Source organism: Oncorhynchus mykiss, chromosome 4 (genome assembly GCF_057628025.1).
Source record: "Oncorhynchus mykiss isolate SJ-2025 chromosome 4, ASM5762802v1, whole genome shotgun sequence".
Taxonomy (NCBI): Eukaryota; Metazoa; Chordata; class Actinopteri; order Salmoniformes; family Salmonidae; genus Oncorhynchus; species Oncorhynchus mykiss.
Genome location: NC_143025.1, coordinates 23842478 through 23869013, shown reverse-complemented (window position 1 = coordinate 23869013; position 26536 = coordinate 23842478). Strand labels below are relative to the sequence as shown.

General features: G+C 43.5%; 1 protein-coding gene across 2 annotated transcripts in view; it reads left to right on the top strand.

The window, feature by feature from the left end:
- LOC110521551 (breast cancer anti-estrogen resistance protein 3) overlaps positions 1 to 26536 on the top strand; it is a 93148-nt gene that overhangs the window by 22457 nt on the left and 44155 nt on the right. The window contains exon 3 of one of the 2 annotated variants that reach the window (XM_021599165.3): positions 6633 to 6747. In XM_021599165.3, coding sequence (XP_021454840.2) covers positions 6633 to 6747 — 115 coding nt within the window. Of the gene's footprint in view, positions 1 to 6632; positions 6748 to 19549; positions 19770 to 26536 lie in introns of those variants that run through there. The other variant, XM_036969087.2, reaches the window with a different exon arrangement.

The window sequence follows — 26536 nt, the reverse complement described above, 5'->3', positions numbered from 1 at the left end:
TTTGAACAATTCCTATGATGAAGGATTAAATACAGTAAATATTTTTGGGAATCCGTATTAAAGTCCATGCCTAACAGAACAGCAGTAAGAGGCCTAAGAGTTCCACCTGTCCCCACATTATAACACATACCATCCTATGTATGAGGATTTAAACTGGCTTCATAAAGCTTCCCAGTTGTCCTCTATAAGCATTTTATAAATGATATAGCCCTTCGTACATCAGCTGATATCAGCTGATATCTCAAAGTGCTGTACAGAAACCCAGCCTAAAACCCCAAACAGCAAGCAATGCAGGTGTAGAAGCACGGTGGCTAAGAAAAACTCCCTAGGAAGAAACCTAGAGAGGAACCAGGCTATGAGGGGTGGCCAGTCCTCTTCTGGCTGTGCCGGGTGGAGATTATAACAGAACATGGCCAAGATGTTCAAATGTTCATAAATGACCAGCATGGTCAAATAATAATAATCACAGTAGTTGTCGAGGGTGCAGCAAGTCAGCACCTCAGGAGTAAATGTCAGTTGGCTTTTCATAGCCGATCATTAAGGGTATCTCTACCACTCCTGCTGTCTTTAGAGAGTTGAAAACAGCATGTCTGGGACAGGTAGCACGTCCGGTGAACAGGTCAGGATTCCATAGCCGCAGGCAGAACAGTTGAAACTGGAGCAGCAGCACGGCCAGGTGGACTGGGGACAGCAAGGAGTCCTCATGCCAGGTAGTCCTGTTGGCTTTTCATGGTCCTAGGGCTCAGGTCCTCCGAGAGAGAGAAAGAAAGAGAGAATTAGAGAGAGTATACTTAAATTCACACAGGACACCGGATAAGACAGGAGAAGTACTCCAGATATAACAAACTGACCCTAGCCTCCCGACACATAAACTACTGCAGCATAAATAATGGAGGCTGAGACAGGAGGGCTCAGGAGACACTGTGGCCCCATCCGATGATACCCCCGGACAGGGCCAAACAGGAAGGATATAATCCCACCCACTTTGACAAAGCACAGCCCCCAGACCACTAGAGGGATATCTTCAACCACCAACTTACCATCCTGAGACAAGTCAGAGTGTAGCCCACAAAGATCTCCGCCACGGCACAACCCAAGGGGGGGCGCCAACCCAGACAGGAAGATCACATCAGTGACTCAACCCACTGAAGTGACGCACCCCTCCTAGGGACGGCATGAAAGAGCACCAGTAAGCCAGTGACTCAGCCCCTGTAATAGGGTTAGAGGCAGAGCATCCCAGTGGAAAGAGGGGAACCGGCCAGGCAGAGAAAGCAAGGGCGGTTCGTTGCTCCAGAGCCTTTCTGTTCACCTTCACACTCCAGGGCCAGACTACACTCAATCATAGGACCTACTGAAGAGATGAGTCTTCAGTAAAGACTTAAAGGTTGAGACCAAGTCTGCGTCTCTCACATGGGTAGGCAGACCATTCCATAAAAATGGAGCTCTATAGGAGAAAACCCTGCCTCCAGCTGTTTGCTTAGAAATTCTAGGGACAATTAGGAGGCCTGCGTCTTGTGACCGTAGCGTACGTGTAGGTATGTACGGCAGGATCAAATCAGAGAGATAGGCAGGAGCAAGCCATTGTAATGCTTTGTAGGTTAGCAGTAAAACCTTGAAATCAGCCCTTGTCTTAACAGGACGCCAGTGTAAGGAGGCTAGCACTGGAGTAATATGATCACATGTTTTGGTTCTAGTCAGGATTCTAGCAGCCGTATTTAGCACTAACTGAAGTTTATTTAGTGCTTTATCCGGGTAGTTGGAAAGTAGAGCATTGCAGTAGTCTAACTTAGAAGTAACAAAAGCATGGATACATTTTTCTGCATCCATTTTTGGACAGAAAGTTTCTGATTTTTGCAATGTTACGTAGATGGAAAAAAGCTGTCCTTGAAACAGTCTTGATATGTTCGTCAAAAGAGAGATCAGGGTCCAGAGTAACGCCAAGGTCCTTCACAGTTTTATTTGAGATGACTGTACAACCATTAAGATTAATTGTCAGATTCAACAGAAGATCTCTTTGTTTCTTGGGACCTAGAACAAGCATCTCTGTTTTGTCCGAGTTTAAAAGTAGAACGTTTGCAGCCATCCACTTCCTTATGTCTGAAACACAAACTTGTAGCGAGGGCAATTTTGGGGCTTCACCATGTTTCATTGAAATGTACAGCTGTGTGTCATCCGCATAGCAGTGAAAGTTAACATTATGTTTTCGAATGACATCCCCAAGAGGTAAAATATATAGTGAAAACAATAGTGGTCCTAAAACGGAACCTTAAGGAACACCGAAATTTACAGTTGATTTGTCAGAGGACAAACCATTCACAGAGACAAACTGATATCTTTCCGACAGATAAGATCTAAACCAGGCCAGAACTTGTCCGTGTAGACCAATTTGAGTTTCCAATCTCTCCAAAAGAATGTGGTGATCGATGGTATCAAAAGCACCACTAAGGTCTAGGAGCATGAGGACAGATGCAGAGCCTCAGTCTGATGCCATTAAAAGGTTATTTACCACCTTCACAAGTGCAGTCTCAGTGCTATGATGGGGTCTAAAACAAGACTGAAGCATTTCGTATACATTGTTTGTCTTCAGGAAGGCAGTGAGTTGCTGCGCAACAGCCTTTTCTAAAATGTTTGAGAGGAATGGAAGATTCGATATAGGCCGATTTTTAGTTTTTCATATTTTCTGGGCCAAGGTTTGGCTTTTTCAAGAGAGGCTTTATTACTGCCACTTTTAGTGAGTTTGGTACACATCTGGTGGATAGAGAGCCATTTATTATGTTCAACATAGGAGGGCCAAGCACAGGAAGCATCTCTTTCAGTAGTTTAGTTGGAATAGGGTCCAGTATGCAGCTTGAAGGTTTAGAGGCCATGATTATTTTCATCATTGTGTCAAGAGATTTAGAACTAAAACACTTGAGTGTCTCTCTTGATCCTAGGTCCTGGCAGAGTTGTGCAGACTCAGGACAACTGAGCTTTGAAGGAATACGCAGATTTAAAGAGGAGTCCTTAATTTGCTTTCTAATAATCATGATCTTTTCCTCAAAGAAGTTAATGAATTTATTACTGGTGAAGTGAAAGCCATCCTCACTTGGGGAATGCTGCTTTTTAGTTAGCTTTGCGACAGTATAAAAAATAAATTTAGGATTGTTCTTATTTTCCTCAATTAAGTTGGAAAAATAGGATGATCGAGCAGCAGTGAGGCCTCTTCGATACTGCACGGTTCTGTCTTTCCAAGCTAGTTGGAAGACTTCCAGTTTCGTGTGGCGCCATTTCCGTTCCAATTTTCTGGAACCTTGCTTCAGAGCTCGGGTATTTTCTGTATACCAGGGAGCTAGTTTCTTATGAGAAATGTTATTAGTTTTTAGGGGTGCAACTGCATCTAGGGTATTGCGCAAGGTTAAACTGAGTTCCTCAGTTAGGTGGTTAACTGATTTTTGTCCTCTGGCGTCCTTGGGTAGACAGAGGGAGTCTGGAAGGGCATCAAGGAATCTTTGTTGTCTGTGAATTTATAGCACAACTTTTGATGCTCCTTGGTTGGGGTCTGAGCAGATTATTTGTTGCAATTGCAAACGTAATAAAATGGTGGTCCAATAGTCCAGGATTATGAGGAAAAACATTAAGATCCACAACATTTATTCCATGGGACAAACCTAAGTCCAGAGTATGACTGTGACAGTGAGTAGGTCCAGAGACAGTCGATGATGGCTCCGAAAGCCTTTTGGAGTGGGTCTGTGGACTTTTCCATGTGAATATTAAAGTCACAAAAAATTAGAATATTATATGCTATGACTACAAGGTCCGATAGGAATTCAGGGAACTCAATGAGGAACGCTGTATATGGCCCAGGAGGCCTGTAAACAGTAGCTATAAAAAGTGATTGAGTAGGCTCCATAGATTTCATGACTAGAAGCTCAAAAGACGAAAACGTCTTTTTTTTTTTGTAAATTGAAATTTGCTATCGTAAATGTTAGCAACACCTCCGCCTTTGCGGGATGCACGGGGGATATGGTCCCTAGTGTAACCAGGTGAGGCCTCATTTAACACAGTAAATTCATCAGGCTTAAGCCATGTTTCAGTCAGGCCAATCACATCAAGATTATGATCAGTGATTAGTTAATTGACTATAACGGCCTTTGAAGTAAGGGATCTAACATTAAGTAGCCCTATTTTGAGATGTGAGGTATCACGATCTCTTTCAATAATGGCAGGAATGGAGGTCTTTATCCTAGTGAGATTGTTTAGTTTTGCCCAACCTAGGTCGAGGCACAGACACGGTCTCAATGGGGATAGCTGAGCAGACTACACTGACTGTGCTAGTGGCAGACTCCACTAAGCTGGCAGGCTGGCTAACATCCTGCTGCCTGGCCTGCACCCTATTTCATTGTGGAGCTAGAGGAGTTAGAGCCCTGTCTATGTTGGTAGATAAGATGAGAGCACCCCTCCAGCTAGGATGGAGTCCGTCACTCCTCAGCAGGTGGGTGAGTCCCAAAAAGAGGGCCAATTATCTACAAATTCTATCTTTTGAGAGGGGCAGAAAACAGTTTTCAACCAGCGATTGAGTTGTGATAATAAGCAACACAAATAACCTTGGTAGGGTCACATGCTGTGGTCATGGATAGACAGTGTTTCCCATGTTAATTAGGCTGCAGGACAAGAACAGAGAGGCTATTAGTGAGGGTATCTTTATACCACCAGCCTGTAAACCTTCTATCCCACCGTTACAGAATAGAGAGACTTCAGAGTGAACTCTTCAGATCTCTACATAAATGAGTGTAGCTGATTTTGTTATATGCTCGGATCAATAGTTGTTAGTTATTCCAACCATGTCTTGCTTCTACTAGTGAAGGCCCACAATGCCTCAGTAATGTGAAACAGAGATAATGGAATCTCCATTACTGCTCCATTAGTGGTGGAATTAAGGGAGAAAAGAGAGGGAGGGATACAAGTTCTAAAATATTTTTTAGAATGGACCTTCTATTTTAATGGTTGAATATGATACAATTCTAACACAAACGTGCTTTTTTTATGCCTTTCTATCAACCATTGGAGAGCATCAATCAGCCAGGAGATTGTGTGTCACGTCTCTCTGCTCCACTGCTGCTCAGACAGGTGATGGAGATGAGGGGAAACGCATGACTGCATGGCTGCCTTCCTCTCTGCGTTCTGCCTTTCTGGCTCTGCAGCCTGATAACCGCCTTGTAATGAGAGTAATGGGGAGATATCAGCAGTTGCTCCTCACCCCCTGGCGACGAGTTCTGCTACACCACATTTTAACGCTGGTGAGCGTCAGAGTTACATTAACTGCAAGTCAGTCCGACCCTCCGGTGCTCCTCTCTCTGCCCATCGTCGTCTCAAGTACACCAGACAAGAAAACAACGACCCAGACCAAACCACAATCCAGACAAAGACAACTATTCAAATATCTACATGAGGAATTGATTGAAATGCCTGTCAGTTCTAAAGGTACTTATGTGACTACATATGGTACGGTCGGATAATGCATAGGAGAGTCTTCAGGACAGACCAAGGGCTGTTTTTGCCTATTGATGTCAGGAAGTGGGCAAGAGGGTGTGGAACTACTAGGGGCCTCTTTGGGTAAGCAGTGTACACCTAAGAGCCATCAGGGGATAATGGACCCTTACCAGCATAGGGCACCCAGACAGACACACACCTGCCCAGCTGCCCTGGGAAGCTGGCTGTGCCTGGGCTCCCTCTCACTCTCTCTCCAACCCCCCCCCACCCCCCGACCCCCCGACATAACAGATGCAGGACAATGCAGAAGAATGCCTGGTGATCACAAAGATCCTGGCTGAGATTCCACTGGGATAGAGCACAGATAACAGGGACAAAGACTCTAATGCACTGTGGTGGAAAACTAACTCTCTGATGCCTTAAAACAATCTGGTCCAGATCACTGCTCCATTGCACCAGGGACAATAAAGGCAAAGCAAACAGCCTAGCTGAGAATTTGAACTTTGCACGGTGTCGTTATGAATGATGTTATTATCATGTGACTAAAGCAAACTTGGTCACTTCACTTGCATCAATAATATACGTTATCAATGATTTGTAATTATTTGTAAGCTAACCCTGATCTCATTAAGTACATGAATGCAGAATAATTTTCTCTGTTTGGATATTTCAGTATTGTTAACACAAGCTGAAAGGCATGTTCCAAACAGCAGAAAATATCTTCTAACCAAACCTATCATTTAACTTGTCTGTTTTGTCTTGCTGGGGAACAATGCACGCTGGAACACTGAGAGAAACAGGGTGGTGTTTGTGAAGACACCACCCAGAATGTATGGTTTTGAAACCAAAGCAAGCCCCTGGTTTGAAGTGTAAGAAAGGGCACCGTTGGCAGCAGAGTGGCAGCCCAGTAATGACAGGCAGTGTGTGGTGCTGGCCTGACTAGATTAGGGGGAGGAGAGGACACACTCAGTTTGGAGGGAGGGGAAAGGTGTCCTTGGTGTCTGCCTGGCTAAAAACAGTCCTGTCTAGCCCCCGAAGAAGGCTGTTGTAGTTGAAATGTTGTCTGCATGGTGGTACAGTTTGGTATACTTCGTGGGCTTGTAATTTGCAGGCTTTCTTTCCTTCTTCATATTACCTAACCCTTCACCCATCCATCTCTGCAGGACCTGTTGCATCTGAATGAGCTGGATCTGCTGGAGCTGGGGGTCCGTAACCACCTCCACCGCATCCACCTCCTCACGAGCATCCAGATACTGCAGGAGAGCGAGAGGAGGAGAGGTCAGTGGCTCAACATCTCACTGGTAGTTATCTTCCTATACCAAACCTGTTCATGAAAAATATACTTTGTTGGTCTGTTCACATTATGAGTCACTGTTGTTGTGACTCAAATCCTGAAAAGTAATTCCCACTGAAATATTCCCAGTTATTCCTTTTGAAAGCCACAAGACTACAGCATACATTTTGAGCTGTTGTTTGCTAAATGCAATATGCCGTGCATATGCCCCATACTATAACACACTGCACTTACACTTGTTTGGATGTGAAAGTAGGGAAAGTGGAAGTTCTTTAACAAGACAAGTGTCTTTCTCTTCCAACACTCACACGGCTGACCAAACAGGAGCAGGCCTTATCATGGCTGTTTTCACAGACTGGCTCAGGCCCTGTTTGTCTGGTTCCCAGCCCTCCCTCCCGCTGTCTCCCCCTGTCCGGTCCTCTGTTTGTGTTGGGAAGCACAGGCCCCATAATGTGTTTGGAAGTATAGAGAGAATAGAGAGGATAGGCCTAGTGAGGAACAAGACCCCCGGCACTCTCCCACCAGCCACTGCCACCCCACGGCCCCACCTTTCTGGTCCAGGGGTCAGAGGAGAGGCCCCTCCGGAGAAACAGTGTTGTGGTGAATAGTAGCTGACACTTTCCTTATAGTCACCAGGGAAAACGATGTGCCCTAGTTGAAGGCTAGAGACTTTTTCCTGGCCATCTGAGTGAATAAAGTCACCAGTGACTTGATTATCCTCACCAAGTCACTGATGAGTCAACAGTTTTTTTTTTCGTTTTTTTTCTCCTATTCTTATCCCTTGACGCCACCTATAAAGACAAGAGAATCTAATGAGGTGTTCAGCTATAAGTCATGAAAGCACCAGGAGGCTGATGGCAACACGTAGGGATTACTGAGATAAGACAGACAGGCATCATGGTCCTGGGAACAGAGGAGGAAATCAAAACAGTCTCATTTACTGTAAACACAGGTATTGTGTCACTCAAAGGCATGCTTCCGCACATATCACAGCATTATACTCCTACAACCACAGTGGAACACACAAACACCTCAGGTGGCCGGTAGCACCATAATTGGGAGGACGGGCTCATAGTAATGGCTGGAACAGAATAAATGGAATGGTATCAAACACCTCAAACACATGGTTTCCATGTGTTTGAACCCATTCTATTCACTCCATTCCAGCTATTATTATTATGAGCCATCCTCCCCTCAGCAGTGTCCTGTGACAGACACACACACACACACACACACATACATACAGGGTCTACCCAGGCAGCTGTAAGAGTTAGAGCAGTGGTGACTGCCCTGAGGCAGGTGCCCTGCTGTGTATAATCAACTCTAGAGAAGTGGGGATGAGGACTCATGCATTATACGCCAACTCCCTACTGTTGCTATGGCTACTGCCAAGATAATGACATTTGGTTTAGAACATTCTAGTAAGGCCGTTTTGTCAATATTCCATTCCTAATAAAAGACACTTCTTGTTTTTATGTGTCTGCAATAAGTGGCTTTGGGCTGCTGGTAAATCCTGTTGTAGCACCTGAGAGGGTTTGTGGTAAAAGGGTCATCCATTCTCATGTTGCACCATCCATCCACACCACAAGTTTAAATGCATCTCTCACTAACGATCAGAAAAGCAAACTTGCAGGGAGTGTTAGTCCATGGTGTGTGGATTCAGGGATAGTGCTAAATAGACTGAGTGTGGCTGACGTGAATCACATGACTCACAGCGAGGGGGAGCTGTGACACACTGGTCTGGACAGGAGACTGTTGCAGAAATGTGCTCCTGAATGTGCTGAGCTTGAATGTTTTCTTTTTTTTTTTTTTAAGTATTAGTACCTCATGCTGTTTGGATTTGAAAATCCAACAGTTGTATTGGAAGGGGGCGGTGCTCACGGGCTGTGTGTGGCTGTCCATGTGGGTGTTTCAGTGAGAAAGAGACAAGGAGAACCAATCAGAAAAAAAGCACATCCCCTTCATTATCGACCATCGTGCCCGACAACATCAAAATAGCCTTTCCAGACTCTGAAGTCAGGAGGACTTTGTTTGGTGTTAGCCAGACTAAAATATATTCGCCTTCTGTTATTCTGACTGTTATCTTTTCTCTTTGAGGAGTCTGAGCTCTATGAGACAAATATGACACATTCGACATTGTGATTCAGTAATGTAAAGCAGATGGATTAGTTGCCTCAAAACGATTAGAATGGAATTGTCACTATTGAAACGTATTGAATTTCTACTGAACATATTTCCCATGCAGTACTGTGTGTTCCACAGAAGTAGATTAAATGTTTCAGTCATGCTGGGTGTTTTTTTCATATGATAAATTTAAAGACAAGCTCCGGAACTTTGGCGGTTTGCTGGTTGTGACAATGTGCAGTTCATACATGCTTAATCTATGAGCAGAATTACTGTTTTACCCCAATTAGCCACGAAATTCCTAATTTGAAAGTGACTGTTTTTCTGGAAGCTGTGCTGCGCCATTTCTCCCAATTTTTCCCCCACATGGGCCAGCCCCTTACCAATTTGAGTTCAACCAATGAGCTTCAGCCCCTCGCCATATGAGTGACAGCAAGCAAGATGCACTTGATAAACCCACAGCAGGGCGAAAGAGAGAGCAATGACATGGTGCACATATATGACGTGGTACACCATTTTCAGGGACCACTTTTGACTCATGAGTGCTACTTTCAGAACTTCTGGCTAAAAAGTACACAAAAGTACCGGAGAATATTTAATCAAATTATCATCATTTTAAACATTCAAGCACATTGTCATTTCATGCTTTATGACTTTTGTGAAATGCCCTCTCATAACCCACTGTTTCCAAGCCAAATATATGTTATTAGTATCAGGCTAAGATTCAAATGCCTTGTATTTAGAGTCGTAAACAAATCCTCTTTTCGATTAGGGAGACTTTTAAAATGTTTTCATAATATTTGTTATAATTAATCTATTCCTTTAGTATTCTACAGACTTCTAAACATACATAACATTGCTTTTCTTGGGAAAAAAACATTATAATGCATCCCGTTTCTTGTTCCTAATGCTCCTATAAGATTCCTTACTGAGCATTTAAGTCACCCCACAGCATCGACATAGATGACAGGCCAGAGTATCGCTGAGAGCAGGTAGTATAAGCCTACCATTAAATGGAGAGTTGGCATGCTGCCTTCCCTTCTATTAGGGCAGATTGTCTATGTACAGTATTTGTTAAAGTTAATGGCATCCTTTGGAAATTGCAAACTCATCTTGTGACCCAGATAAGAGCATTTGAAAGACAGCACTTTCATCTATGAGAATTAGAAACACTGCAAAAAAAAAGTTAGCTGCAATAAATAAAGGTATAAGATCAATGTTATACTAGTCTTTGCCCAGTGAGTCCCACACTATGATCATTTAATCTCATCATGACGACATACAGCAATCCTCTCTGCATTACCCCTCAGGTCCTGAAGGTAACGTAATGTCACAGACATGGCCATGATTGATGGGATGGTTATGGAAACTATAGTGAGAGCCAGATTATGACAGCATGGGGATGAAATGCTTGTGGGTTGGATAGAAAGAGATTGACATGTCAGATGTAATAACAACAATGCCTGCTACCATTACAACAAGATGCCTTTTGAAACTTCATGGGATCAATGTGTTGGGATTGAGGAGGGCGTTCTCAGAGTGGTCCCAGTTCCCGTGTCTCCTCTGTCACATGGGGCGGGACAGTGGAAGGTTTGACGGTTAGTGGTGAGAGAGTTCAGTCTGTCCAGACCAGACTAGCTATGATCGTCACCAACATAAACACAGTCCTCCATTGTCAACAGCTGGGCATGCTGCGTAAAGAAAGAGAGAGAGAGAGAGCTAGCTCCGTTTGAAATAACACGTCCTAATTATCTCTTTCTTAATGCTGATAGCTGATTGTAAAACAGTCACACGCCACTCCAACTAGAAATTACTGGTCAGGTATATTATCAACCAGGCTTGTGTGACAAATGTCACCATGCAATGTGAGCGCAAACCAAGTTTAAGCAGCGTGTCCAATCCAAGGCCATCCACCAGCCTGCTGCATTAGTCACCTTGCTTCCCAGCGTTGTCACTGACACAGGGCCATCCATTATTTTTACAACACTCACTGCTGACTGACAGCCATAGGTTTTGTTGTGCTGTTGGGTCTCAGCGCATTCCTCTTCACACTGTGTGTGGACATCCCCTTGGTGACAGGCTGAAAGACACTCTTACTGACAGTTGCCCTTGTGCTGCTGTCTGTGCCCAATAATGTTTGTACCCTGTTTTGTGCTGCTACCATGTTGTGCTGCTGCCATGTTTTGTTGCTACCATGTTGTTGTCATGTTTTGTTGCTACCATGCTATGTTGTGGTCTTAGGCCTGTCTTTATGTAGCGTTGTGTCTCTTGTCATGATGTGTGTTGTCGTATATTTGTATTCCATTTATTTAGATTTTTAATCCCAGCCCCCGTCCCCGCAGGAGGCCTTTTGCCTTTTGGTAGGCCGTCATTGTAATAAAGAATTTGTTTCTTAACTGACTTGCCTAGTTAAATAAAGGTTCAATATAATAAAATAAATTAACAGGTCGTCAGTAGTGTGAGAAGATAGATGAACAGAAATTCAGCAAAATGCCGATGAGCTATTATTTGTCCCTGACGGAAAATACTAGTTACCATGGTGAGAGAATTCCACCATGGAGACTGTGGACCAAACATTGGTCATAACTGAATACCAGAGGATTTTACGAGTTGGTGTTGTAGTTGAGTCATACTCAGCTTAACCTGGTCCCACTAACGTTGTTCTGTTATCAGAAGAGTGTTCACCAACAGAGTTAGGATGATCTGTTTGATCACAGGTTAAATATCCACTCTTCCAAAGAAATGGATTCCATGCCAACTGAAGTACAACACGTCCTTGAATTTATACCCCGTTAAAAGTTATGAAATGAGGTGTTCTTTAAAACAAGGATAGTTTACATGTGCTGATAAACTGTTCTTCTTCTCAGCCTTGGGTACTGGGCAGAGAGGAACATCTTCAGGTTTACATACTATTCTCTACTCAGATCAAAACTACAGCATAGGGAAAAGACTGTTAGAGAAACAGTCTTAGTAGACATCCAGTACATCCCTGTACAAAAACATTTCCCTTTACAGAACAAAATCACTGTATTTTTCCCAGAGGGAACTTGGTTATGATTGACAGCTCATGGGCATGGGATGGCTGGCTCCTGAGTCATGGTGGCTGTCAATGGGCATCAACAGGCAGTGCTGTGAGTAACCACCAGCAGATTACAGATCAGGGTCTTGACTCAGAGCAAATAATGGGTGGAGGAGTGATTTCCTGGAAATGCCCTCCTTTGTTTACAACCATGTGAGAAATGGGATGGATCACGACTTGTGGATCTTTTCAGAGGCGAAAAAAGCATAGCACCTGGCATCCAAACGTTCCCTTGGTGTTCTCTAATTGGTTAATGTCAAAGAACATGACTTTGACTGATTGAAGTTACATCACATAGTATGCCATTCTGTTTATGTAACATTTCTACACTAAACACGTTTCATATTTGTAATGTGTGAATCATTTTTAGATACCTGACATCTTGACAATTGAGGGGTGTTATAAGGTATACTCATCTAGAGTATAGTCATGGCAGGTGCAGTGAAACTGGAGATTGTCTGTTTACAGATGTCTTTCCAGTGTATGCCTGGTGTGTGTCTCTGTGTGTGTGTGTCCTCCTGACCAATGCCTGACTTTGACTGAAATAGTTGACGTTACTCATGTTGGATGCCATTACTGTTTATATTTAGGTGCAGGAGCTCCACAATACTTTTTAGCTAATATTCTATAAGAGGAAATGCAGTAGAACATTTGAGGTGCCGGTACTCAGCTCTGGTGAGCTCCTGCCCAAATCAAGCACTGCTCCTGACAAAAGACCCAGCTGGGTCTCATGTGCTGAAGGCTTCTGTGGAGACACACACATTCATATATATATACACACACACACACACACACACACACACACAGAGCCCTGACCCTGAGTCACCGTGGCAGATTTAGCATAACGTTACACAAAACAAACATCACCTGACTTAAGATGACGCCGAAGAGGATGGCTGATGTTTTACATACCCGTAACCAATTGTGCTATTTTGTTCAGTTTTTTGCAACTTCTTTTGTACATAATGTTTCTGCTACCGTCTCTTATGAACAAAAATAACTTCTGGACATCAGAACTGGGATTACTCACCACGAACTGGAAGAAGCTTTTTCCTTTAACGAGTCCGACGAGAAAGATATACTTCTCTCCTGGGAACAGGCCCAGATCCCTGTCATTTGCATGAATAAAATATGGAGGAAAGAGGATGCCGATCGAGTTGCCTTTTGAGAATCCGTAAGCAAGCGAGTGAACTCCCACTGCCACCAATTCTACTTGCTAACATGCAATCATTGGAAAATAAATTTGATGACCTACGATTACCCTACTTACCAATAAGCCTCAAACAAGGTTCTAAAGACTGTTGACATCTAGTGGAAGCCTTAGGAAGAGCAATATGACCCCATAGGCACTGTATATTCAATAGGCAATGACTTGAAAAACTACAAACCTCAGATTTCCCACTTCCTGTTTGGATTTTTTCTCAGGTTTTTGCCTACCATAGGAGTTCTGTTATACTCACAGACATCATTCAAACAGTTTTAGAAACGTATGAGTGTTTCCTATCCAAATCTACCAATTACAGCCTGAGTAGCAGGCAGTTTACTCTGGGCACCTTGTTATCCAAGCTACGCAATACTGCTCCTCAGTCCCAAAGAAGTTAAGAGCTTGTAGTAAGCATTTCACGGTAAGGTCTACACTTGTTGTATTCGGTGCATGTGACAAAGTTTGATTTGATTTGACCTGTGCTCTCAATCATGGGGCCACGGTACTGGTATCCTCTGCCAGGGGGAGTCAGGAAGGAACACACACAAAAACACACACACTGGGGTGTGTGTTATATTTAGAAGACAATGTGGAATATTTAGAGGACAAAGACAGGGGAAAGTGTATTCAGTACCACAGTCAAGACAAACACGACTTCCTCTGTTACAAGACACGATACTAGCTACCTTAAAATTGTATACAAATTATTTTAATGTTTTCAGAGATGTGACCAGATTGCACATCATAGGCCCACTGTTGCACTGTCTGTATAATGACAAATGACAGTAACGTCTTGTTCAAAGAACATTAAAATATATTTATCACTACTTAGACCTTTTTGTTTCTAGCTGCCATGACATAATGTGGAGTGAAACTGGGCAGTAACAAAGGCTGTTGTTGGGAGGGTTAGGCTGCTCTGTCCTCTATCCTGGGCTTTGCTGAAAGAGGAGAGTAGGGAAAGAGGGGGGAAGAGGAGAGGGAAGTTTTCAGTGCTGTGGGGCAGTGGGAGGATAGGGGGTGAGGGGGAGGATGGAGGGTGAGAAGGAGGATGGTGGAAGGTCAGGGGCAGAGGCCGGGGCCGGGCAGGAGACAACTCTGCTGGCTCCACCCAACCCAGAGGGTGTGGCTAGGAAGTCATAAATCACTCCCCTATGGGGCGGTGTGTGTGGAGGAGCAGGGGCATATGTGTGTGTGTTTCAGAGAGAAAGAGGACTGATCACCCCAATCCACAAAAGTGGAGACAAATTTGACCCCAATAACTACTGTGGGATATGCATCAACAGCAACCTTGGGAAAATTTGCTGCATTATCATTAACAGCAGACCCGTACATTTCCTCAGTGAAAACAATGTACTGAGCAAATGTCAAATGGGCTTTTTACCAAATTATCGTACGACAGACGACGTATTCACCCTGCACACCCTAATTGACAAACAAACAAACCAAAACAAAGGCAAAGTCTTCACATGCCTTGTTGATTTTTAAAAAAAGCCTTCGACTCAATTTGGCATGAGGGTCAGCTATGCAAATTGATGGAAAATGGTGTTGGGGGGAAAAACATACAACATTATAAAATCCATGTACACAAACAACAAGGTGTGCAGTTAAAATAGGCAAATAACACACACATTTCTTCCCACAGGGCTGTGGGTTGAGACAGGGATGTAGCTTAAGCCCGACCCTCTTCAACACATATATCAATGAATTGACGAGGGCAATAGAACAGCACCCAGCCTCACCCTACTAGAATATGAAGTCAAATGTCTACTGTTTGCTGATGATCTGGTGCTTCTGTCACCAACCAAGGAGGGCCTACAGCAGCACCTAGATCTTCGGTACAGATTCTGCCAGACCTGGGCCCTGACAGTAAATCTCAGTATGACCAAAATAATGGTGTTCCAAAAAAGGTCCAGTTGCCAGGAACACAAATACAAATTCCATCTAGACACCATTGCCCTAGAGCACACAAACACTATACATACCTTGGCCTAAACATCAGCGCCACAGGTAACTTCCACAAAGCTGTGAATGATCTGAGAGACAAGAATGGCATTCTATGCCATCAAAAGGAATATAAAATTTGACATACCAATTAGGATCTGGCAAAAAATACTTGAATCAGTTATAGAACCCATTGCCCTTTATGGTTGTGAGGTCTTGGGTCATCTCACCAACCAAGATTTCACAAAATGGGCCAGACACTAAATTGAGACTCTGCATGCAGCATTCCACAAAATATTCTCTGTGTACAACGTAAAACACCAAATAATGCATGCAGAGCAGAATTAGGCCGATACCTGCTAATTATCAAAATCCTGAAAAGAGCAATTAAATTCTACCACCACCTAAAAGGAAGCGATTCCCCAACCTTCCATAACAAAGCCATCACCTACAGAGAGATGACCTGGAGAAGAGTCCCCTAAGCAAGCTGGTCCTGGGGCTCTGTTCACAAACACAAACAGACCCCACAGAGTACCAGGACAGCAACACAATTAGACCCAACCAAATCATGAGAAAACAAAAAGATCATTACTTGACACATTGGAAAGAATTAACAGAAAAACAGAATGCTATTTGGCCCTAAACAGAGAGTACACAGTGGCTGAATCCTGACCATCGTGACTGACCCAAACTTAACCTCTCTAGGGTACGCTAGTGTCCCACCTCGTCAACAGCCAGTGAAACTGCAGGGTGCCAAATTCAAAACAAAAATCCCACAATTAAAATTCCTCAAACATACAAGTATTTTACACCATTTTAAAGATACACTTGTTGTAAATCCAGCCAGTGTCCAATTTCAAAAAGGCTTTATGACGAAAGCACACCAAGTGATTATGTTAGGTCAGAGCCAAGTCACAGAAAAACACAGCCCTTTTTCCAGCCAAAGAGAGGAGTCACAAAAAGCAGAAATAGAGATAAAATGAATCACTAACCTTTGTGGATCTTCATCAGATGACACTCATAGGACTTCATGTTACACAATACATGTATGTGTCACGCCCTGACCTTAGTATTCTTTGTTTTCTTTATTATTTTGGTTAGGTCAGGGTGTGACATGGGTGTTTTTGTCTCTTTCTAGGGTGTTTGTACTGTCTATGGGTTTTTGTAGATTTATGGGGTTGATTTCGTCTAGGTGTTTATGTTGGTCTATGGTTGCCTAGATTGGTTCTCAATTAGAGGCAGGTGTTTATCGTTGTCTCTGATTGGGAACCATATTTAGGCAGCCATCTTCTTTGGGTATTTTGTGGGTTATTGTCTATGTTATGTTGCACATTGTTTATATAGCGGTCACGTCGTCTTAATCGTTTTGTTGTTTTTTGTTTGTGTTCTTCATTTCAATAAAGAAGAATGTATTCAAACCACGCTGCGCTTTGGTCCCCTCCATACGACGATCGTGACAGTATGTTTTGTTTGGTAAAGTTCATATTTATATCCAAAAATCAGAGTTTACATTGGCGCGTTATGTTCAGTAGTTCCAAAACATCCGGTGATTTTGCAGAGAGCCACATCAATTTACAGAAATACTCATAATAAACATTGATAAAAGACACAACTATTATGCACGGAATTATAGATACACTTCTCCTTAATGCAACCGCTGTGTCAGATTTTCGAAATAACTTTACGGAAAAAGCAAACCATGCAATAATCTGAGTACAGTGCTCAGACAACAAATCAAGCCAAACAGATATCCGCCATGTTGGAAGCATCAGTAGCATTAGCATAGCATTAACAGCATTAATAGCATTATAAACATTCACTTACCTTTGTTCGATAATGTTCATCATTTATGTCAAAACACCTCCTTTTTGTTCGCGCGTTTAGCCCAGTGTTCCAAATTCATGACGCGCGATCACTAGGAGCAGACGAAAAGTCTAAAGGTTCCGTTACAGTCCGTAGAAACATGTCAAATGATGTATAGAATCAATCTTTAGGATGTTTTTAACATAAATCTTCAATGTTCCAACCGGAGAATTCCTTTGTCTTCAGAATTGCAATGGAACGCAAGCTAACTCTCACGTGAATGAGCGTGGCCAGCTCGTGCCTCTCTGGCAGACCTCTGACTCATTCCCCTCTCATTCGCCCCCACTTTACAGTAGAAGCATCAAACAATTTTCTAAAGAGTGTTGACATCAAGTGGAAGCCGTAGGAAGTGCAATATGATCCCATAGACACTGTGTATTCGATAGGCCAAGAGTTGAAAAACTACAAACCTCAGATTTCCCACTTCCTGGTTGGATTTTTTCTCAGGTTTTTGCCTGCCATATGAGTTCTGTTATACTCACAGACATCATTCAAACAGTTCTTCTGAGTGTTTCTATGCAAATCTAAGCTTTTATGGCTGAGTAGTAGGCAGTTTAATTTGGGCATGCTTTTCATCCATAATTCCCAATGCTGCCCCCTACCCTAGAGAAGTTAAGGAAAGCTTTGACTATGTACAGACTCAGTGAGCATAGCCTTGCTTTTCAGAAAGGTTGCCATATGCGGACCTGGCTCTCAAGAGAAGACAGGCTATGTTCACACTGCCCACAAAATGAGGTGGAAACGGAGCTGCACTTCCTAACCTCCTGCCAAATGTATGACCATATTAGAGACACATATTTCCCTCAGATGACACAGATCCACAAAGAATTCGAGAACAAACACAATTTTGATAAACTCCCATATCTACTGGGTGAAATACCAGTGTGCCATCACAGCAGCAAGATGTTTGACCCGTTACCACAAGAAAAGGGCAACCAGTGAAGAACAAACACCATTGTAAATACAACCCATATTTATGTTTATTTATTTTCCCTTTTGTACTTTAACCATTTGCACATTGTTACAACACTGTATATAGATATAATATGACATTTGTAATATCTTTATTCTTTTGGAACTTCTGTGAGTGTGATGTTTACTGTTCATTTTTATTGTTTTTTTCACATTTGTATATCTACTTCACTTACTTTGGCAATGTTAACATAAACTCAGCAAAAAAAGAAATGTCCCTTTTTCAGGATCTTGTCTTTCAAAGATAATATGTAAAAATCAAAAAAACTTCACACTTTCTACTGACTCTGAAAAACACAAAAAGAAAGATGCCCAGGGTCTCTGCTCATCTGCGTTAACGTGCCTTGTGCATGCTGTAAGGAGGCATGAGGACTGTAGATGTGGCCAGGCCAATAAATTGCAATGTCCGTACTGTGAGACGTCTAAGACAGTGCTACAGTGAGACAGGATGGACAGCTGATCGTCTTCGCAGTGGCAGACCACTTGTAACAACACCTGCACAGGATCGGTACAACCGAACATCACACCTGCGGGACAGGTACAGGATGGCAACAAAAACTGCCCAAGTTACACCAGGAACGCACATTCCCTCCATAAGTGCTCAGAATGTCCTCAATAGGCTGAGAGAGGCTGGACTGAGGGCTTTTAGGCCTGTTGTAAGGCAGGTCCTCACCAGACATCACCGGCAACAACGTCGCCTGTGGGCACAAACCCACCGTCGCTGGATTTTTCGTTTATCGCTTATCATCGAAGGAATGAGCGTTACATCAAGGCCTGTACTCTGGAGCGGGATCGATTTGGAGATGGAGGGTCCGTCATGGTCTGGGGCGGTGTGTCACAGCATCATCGGACTGAGCTTGTTGTCATTGCAGCCATCTTAATACTGTGCGTTACAGGGAAGACATCCTCCTCCCTCATGTGGGTACCCTTCCTGCAGGTTCATCCTGACATGACCCTCCAGCATGACAATGCCACCAGCCATACTGCTCGTTCTGTGTGTGATTTCCTGCAAGACAGGAATGTCAGTGTTCTGACATAGCCATCGAAGAGCCCAGATCTCAATCTCATTGAGCAAGCCTGGAACCTGCTGGATCGGAGGGTAAGGGCTAGGGTCATTCCCCACAGAAATGTCCGGGAACTTGCAGGTGCCTTGGTGGAAGAGTGGGGTAACATCTCACAGCAAGAACTGGCAAATCTGGTGCAGTCCACGAGGAGGAGATGCACTGCAGTACTTAATGCAGCTGGTGGCCACACCAGATACTGACTGTTACTGTTCTTTTGATTTTGACCCCCCCCCCCCCCCCTTTGTTCAGGGACACATATTTCCATTTATGTTTGTCACATGTCTGTGGAACTTGTTCAGTTTGTCTCAGTTGTTGAACCTTGTTATGTTCATACAAATATTTACACTTTAAGTTTGCTGAAAATAAACACAGTTGAGTTATAGTGAGAGGACGTTTCTTTTTTTGCTGATTTTGTGTCCCATGCCACTGAAGCCCCTTGAATTGAATTGAGAGATAGATGTCATACTACTGAGGGGAATAGGAGGGCAACACAGCCACTGTGGGAGGCCCAGGGACACAAAGCAAGAGCGAGAGAGAGAGAGCGAGAGAGAGAGAGGGAGAGAGAGAGAGAGATGAGGAAGGAATTTGTTTCTGCACGCTGGTCTTGTTGTTGCCTGTCTGTGTGAGTCTTTGTGCTGGTCAGTCAGTCTACTATGCCTTGGACTCTGTAGTGCTACAGCTCAGGAGGAACTCTACTCAAGTAAAGTGAGGAGGGAATCTCTGGCTGTGCTCTTTTTCAAAACAACTTTAAATAGACAGGTAAGGAATTTTGGAAATGATACTGAATGGAAGTCACAGGGAGTGTTGGAGTGTGATGGTGTTGTATCTAAATGCTGATAGGAGTTACAGAGGTGTGGGCAGTATCTATCTCTCTAGTATGTTTACGACTTCAAAGAACGTTGATTTATTCAGATTTTACACGTCTTCACAACAACAGGAAACTCTCAGTATTGTTTTTAATAGAGTTACTTTAGTCAATTCAGTTTTTGCAGCCTTTTCTCGCTAACAAGGTCAAACTTTTACAAATATTTCCTAAATGTTTTTTCTTTATTTTACACAATATCATAAGATAAGCATTTCGACTACTGAATCAATGTCTTTCAAGGACTTTGCTTTCTGAGACTTTTCCCTTGGGAAATTGTCCACCTAAGATGCTGTGTGTGTAGGAGAGAGATGACAGTAGCTGGTCTTGTTGGTGAGGAATGGAGTGGCAGCCACCGCTGTGGGCTTTAATAACTAGCGATTAATATGTCACACACAGACCAGCCATGCAGCCCATAAACTAAGACTCAGCGGGTTTCTTTCTCTCTCTCTCTCTCTCTCTCTCGCTCTCTTTCTTGCTTCTCTCTCTGTAGCTGTCTTTCTCTCTGAGGAGGAGGAGAGGAAGATCTGAGTTCATATCAAACACCCCCCTTTCTCAACAAAAGAAGGGCCCAAACAAGTGTCATGTGACAGTTGGGCTCATTGTTCATTTCAGAGATCTGGAGAGAAAGACTGGCCAGGGGATGCTTCAGTAATGCACTGGTGTGTGTGTGTGTGTGTATGTTTATGCTAATGTCTGTGTGCAAGCATGTTTGTCCTCAGTTTTCCGCCCATCCACTCTCTCCAGTTTGCGGTGAGAGAGGAAGGGCAACCTCACTCAATCAGTTTCCTCTGGTTAATTTTATCCCTCTCCATTTCCCTGCATGATTTTTATTTGTGGCGTTGTTTTCCTGTGCCACTCATTAGCTTTCCCTGTGTGTCTGCTTTGCTGTCTGGGTAATGAGGGGCCAGGCCTGCAGCATGTGACAGAGCTGGAGCTGTAGGGCCTTATAAAATCTGCGTAGCAGAGAATGTGGACAGAATCCAGACATTAAAACTGAATGCAACAATATTTAAAAATGTATTGGATTTAGTAGTAGGAAATCAACTAAATCTATTGAACTTATTAGAAAATGCATTAATTGGCCCAAGTTAATCATAAGTCACGAACAAAATGTATCAGTGATTCATATTTTCCTGCAACATTGTGAAACAAAACAGGAATGTCCCTGTCTATGTGCGTGCGGTGCACGTGTATGTCTACACTTTGTGTAGCCGCTAGCGATGATGCTAATGATTCCATCTCAACCAGAAGAAGGTTTTCCCAAAAACCTGTTAACTTTGCATCAATCCCAGTGGCCATTTGTTTTGCAAACTCTGCAATGAGATGAGTGCTATAGAAACACTGCTAACCAAACAATGGTCTATTGCTGGTGTGCACAAAATCTATTAGATTCTTCCCGGATGTCAAAAATGGTCCCCTGATGTGGTTGAAACATTGTGTTGTTTTTCTATATAAAAAATAAGTATGATTATAAGAGGGAAAAATGAAATCAGGCAAAAATTAAACAGATTTTATAGGTCCCTAGAGCTGTGAAGTGTCTGCTGGCTGCTGCATTTAGAGGCCCATCTGAAAGACATCCGGATCTCCCTGCCCTGCCTGTTGCCTCCACTCCTCAGCTGATTGGGCATGTGAGCTATTCACAAGTCAGATCCTTTCTCCACAGCTTCCTGTTCCTTCCTGTAAACTAGATAAGATGCATGCTGGACACCCTGCTATAGAAACCCTGAAAGCCGGCTCAGAGCCTGTATCCAGCCTGATTCACTGTGATTTGTGTACTGAGTGGAGGACCAGCGTTAATGCGGGGAGAGAGAACTCCCAAAGCCCTGGGTGTGATGGGTCTGATGGGGGGAGAGATGTATGGTCAACCCAAATGATCACGGAGTACAACAGGCTGATATTCTAAACTAGACTAGACCAAACTGTTTTGTCTCCCTCAGAACTGCCTGTTTCCATTGTCAGATATGGGATGGATGGGAGAAGCTGGATGGGCATAGCAGTCAGCCCTATAGTGCCAAATGTTTTAGAGGTTTTATTTTGCAGAGTACTCTCGTGGCCCACAGCCTCTCTCTGGCCTTTTGTCCACTCAACGCAGGTTTGAATTCATTAAAGGGGACTTGCATTATTCACTAGATTCACATGGAGGAGTGAGTGTGGGGGAAGGCTGGAGAAAACAACATAACTCTGATTATACTGGCCAGTTGGTTTTGAAATGCACTGGAATATTCTCTTCCTCCACTTTTCAGTAACTTCTCTAATAAGCTTTAGTTTTGATGTTTATAGTTTCATTTCCTTTATATTTTGACTCACATATCTTTCTGATCAAGGCCAATTTTGTCATTGCTCACAATTAGGTAACAGATTTGTAGATGCTGTGTGACTAGTGCAGGACACAATGCTCCTACTATAAGTACAGTAAAAAAATACAATATTTGTGTTTGTTGACATGAGCTAGTGTGTGTGTGTGTGTGTGTGTGTGTGTAATATACATAGGATGATGTCAGCAGTGGGCAGCAGTTAAAGTGATGAGAGGACAGAGACAGAGATGGAGAGAGCCAGAGAAAGACCATTGTGCTTGTGAGAGGTAGACAGACAAAAGAGAGAAAGGAAGTGAAACAGTGTGAGGTAAAGCGGAGTGACATCATGAGGCAGAGAGGAGATAGACAAAAGAAGAGGGACGGTGGCGATTTTCTACACTCACACCTCAGTTCAAATAACAGCCATAACCTTGTCACTTCTTCTAGTATTTCACATGAATCATTTATTTGATCAGAATATTGAATATTCATGTTGTCTTAATGAGCCCAGACAGAGTTAACCCTTTGTCTTCCAGCACGTGCAACAGACTCACCACAGGGAAGTAATTATCAAACAGCATTCCTTGAGTGGGAACAGATGTGCCTGGTTTTGGCCACACTGACTCACTGCTGGTTTCTCATTCTGCTTTTTCTGAGGTCAACAGCAAGCCTCCACACACTGGCCAGCCCTAAGCCCTCAGGCACCAGCCAATTAACCCCTTGCCCCAGCCCCACCAGTTTCACTGGCTTCTATAGGAATCCTCACCTGGCCACTGAAGAGTGGTCTGGCACAAAATGGCTGCTTAGCACTAGGTGGGTGCTGTTGGTTAAGGTCGGGTGTTTGATTGAGTCAAAGATAGTTTATTATATTGACAAGATAGTCAAGTGACCGCTCTAACAAAATAAATACAGTGCATTCGGGAAAGTATTCTGACTTATTTTAATTTTTTTTTGCAAATTCAACTGAAATACCTTAATTACATACGTATTCAGACCCTTTGCTATGAGACTCAAAATAGAGCTCAGGTGCATCCTGTTTCCATTGGTCATATTTGAGATGTTTCTACAACTTGATTGGAGTCCACCTGTGGTAGATTCAATTGATTGGACATGATTTGGTAAGGCACACACCTGTCGATATAAGGTCCCACAGTTGACAGTGCATGTCAGAGCCGTAACCAAGTCATGAAGTTGTAGGAATTGTCAGTAGAGCTCTGATTATGGATTGTGTCAAGGCACTGATCTGGGGAAGGTTACAAAACATTTCTGCATTATTGAAGGTCCCCAGGAACACAGTGGCCACCATCATTCTTAAATGGAAGAAGTTTGGAACCACCAAGACTCTTCCTAGAGCTGGCCGCCTGGCCAAACTGAGCAATCAGGGGAGAAGGGCCTTCGTCAGGAAGGTGACCGAGAACCCGATGGTCACTCTGACAGAGCTCCAGAGTTCCTTTATGGAGGTGGGATAACCTTTCAGAAGGACAACCATCTCTGCAGCACTCCACCAATCAGGCCTTTATGGTAGGGAGTCCAGACGGAAGCCACTCCTAAGAAAAAGGCACATGACAGCCCGCTTGGAGTTTGCCAAAAGGCACCTAAGGGACTCTCAGACCAAGATAAACTAGATGCTCTGGTTTGATGAAACCAAGATTGAACTCTTTGGCCTGAATGCCAAATGTCACATCTGAAGGAAACCTGGCACCATCCCACGGTTTTGCTAAAATTTCTCAGAACCCGATTTTGCTTTGTAGTTATGGTTTTCTTTTTTCTTCTTTTTTTTTTTTACAAATTCCACACTCCCTCATTGACCGCCATACAAAAATTGCTCATTTCGTGGGGTTATTTTCGTGGACAGATTTTGGGCAGAGTAAAACCTCCCCTCTCTGGGTGAGTTGTGTGATTTGTCACACCCCCATAGACTGTAATTTGTGTTTGTTCTGTGGTATGATGTTGTTGATGATGATGATGAGTAAGTGGAACGTGCTCAGTGACTGAGCCCACATGATGAGTCTGGACACAGAGCAGGGGAATAAACAGCTGTGGTGATTTGAGATCCACGTCAGGACATGTGATCGATATGATATTAGAGGTGTTAAGCAATTTCTGGGAGACTTTAAAAAAATATAGTGGAGTTTTTGATTCTGGATAGCTAACAGTACCAAATCACTCTGTGAAAGCCAGTACTCTGATCTGATCTTTAGTCTCACAATACACCTGGAACACAGTAGGTGGATTAAAAGTGTTTCCGATCCAATTTCACCCTGAAATGCCCTAAATTCTCCTGAGATTGAAACCTGTTGTTAACCATGGTTATTTCCCAGCATTCTATCATCTCATTGATGCTGCTATGCTGAGTAAGGAGACATAGAACAGAGAGAATGGAGATCTTCGCATACGTCAATTTCAGGACTATGTTGTACTACTATTTAAATTGCATTTACATGATAGGAATGAGTGTGTCTGTGTATTTGGAAGTGTGCTGTCATCACAGGGCAGATTATGGTACTCTCCCATCAGTCAGTCAGTCAGTCAGCAGTACCCGTGATGGTGGGGAATTCCTCCCATGCTACAGAGTAGTCCTCCCTTCTGCTGCCCTCCTGGCACTCAGCCAGCGGGTTAAACAGCGGAGCATCTCCCCATAGAAGAACATATCTGGTTGCACTGCAATCCCTGTGGGGAGGATGAACCATTTTAGGGATGTGAAGCAGGGCCTTAATCTCCCCCTCTCAGTTAGAGACAGGTCACAGAGTTAATACCAGACCTAAACACTGACACCAGCGCTGGCTCAGATTAAATTTCACACAGAAGAAAGAGGACAAAGGCTCTGAAAGCAGCACCAGGCCTTGTGTGTGTGTGTGTGTGTGTGTGTTGGGGTCACGGTGACCGTGTGTGTGTGTTGGGGTCACGGTGACCGTGTGTATGTGTGTTGAATAGCGCTAGTTAATAGGGTCAGTGCGTGGTCACATTCAGCTGTTGTCTGGGTCAGTGGATTCTCCACCTCTCCTTGTCCCCATCCTCCCCAAGGGGCTGTTTCTATAGGACTGCTGCTCCCTCAACCCACCGCCCATTGTTTTACACGCATTCTGCACTACTCTGCTTTTTTAATCACACAGAGGTTCACATCCATACATGAATGTGTAAAGCAAACCCTGATGAAAAAAACAGTAACATTTCAAGCTGGTCTGACCAGCATGGTCTAGCTGGTTAGGTTGGCCGACCAGCTGGTCAAGCTGGTGACGCTGGTGACCAGTTTATGATGGTATGCTAGTGATCATGCCGATCTATGCTGGTCCACAATAGTCTAACTGGTCAAGCTGGCCTGGCAAAACCATGCCCATCATTATCATATTTCCCAGAATTCTCTACTGCAGTTAGATATTTTTGAATGGTTTGTTTCACATTTTTTTGTGTTTTTGCATGTACATTGATTGATTAATAAATCTTATGCTACACAACGATAAATAACATACATGTTTATAAACTAATCCAATCTGTTAGTTGGACTTACTGTACCTGTTACTGAAATGGTTGTTCCAGTTTAGATGGTTTAGGTAGTTTCATTATTCATCTTTCTAACCCAGGCAGTAATTATGAATACAGATTGTGGGTGAATAAAAGTTACAATTGTTATATATCCCCCATTCTGTCTGGATTCCAACAGGAATTAAAAATCCATTTGCAAGCCAGCCTGATGTGACTTGCAGGCCTGATGTGGCTACTGTATTAGGGGGAAACTAGAACCTGAAAAGTAAGGCCTTATAGTACATGTAATGTTCTGTCTTAATTAATGAAGCACTTTGATGCTGGTTTTGCTGGTGACCAGCATACCAGAATAGACTGGTCACCAGCATACCATGCAGGTCACCAGTGTCCTAAACACAGTGAAGACTGATCACCAGCAAAAACACAGTGAAGGCACCAGCAAAAACACAGTGAAGGCACCAGCAAAAACACAGTGAAAGCACCAGCAAAAACGCAGTGAAGGCTGGTCACCAGCAAAAACACAGTGAAGGCACCAGCAAAAACACAGTGAAGGCGGGTCACCAGCAAAAACACAGTGAAGGCTGGTCACAAGCAAAAACACAGTGAAGGCACCAGCAAAAACACAGTGAAGGCGGGTCACCAGCAAAAACACAGTGAAGGCGGGTCACCAGCAAAAACACAGTGAAGGCTGATCACCAGCAAAAACACAGTGAAGGCTGGTCACCAGCAAAAACACAGTGAAGGCGGGTCACCAGCAAAAACACAGTGAAGGCTGGTCACCAGCAAAAACACAGTGAAGGCGGGTCACCAGCAAAAACACAGTGAAGGCGGGTCACCAGCAAAAACACAGTGAAGGCGGGTCACCAGCAAAAACACAGTAAAGG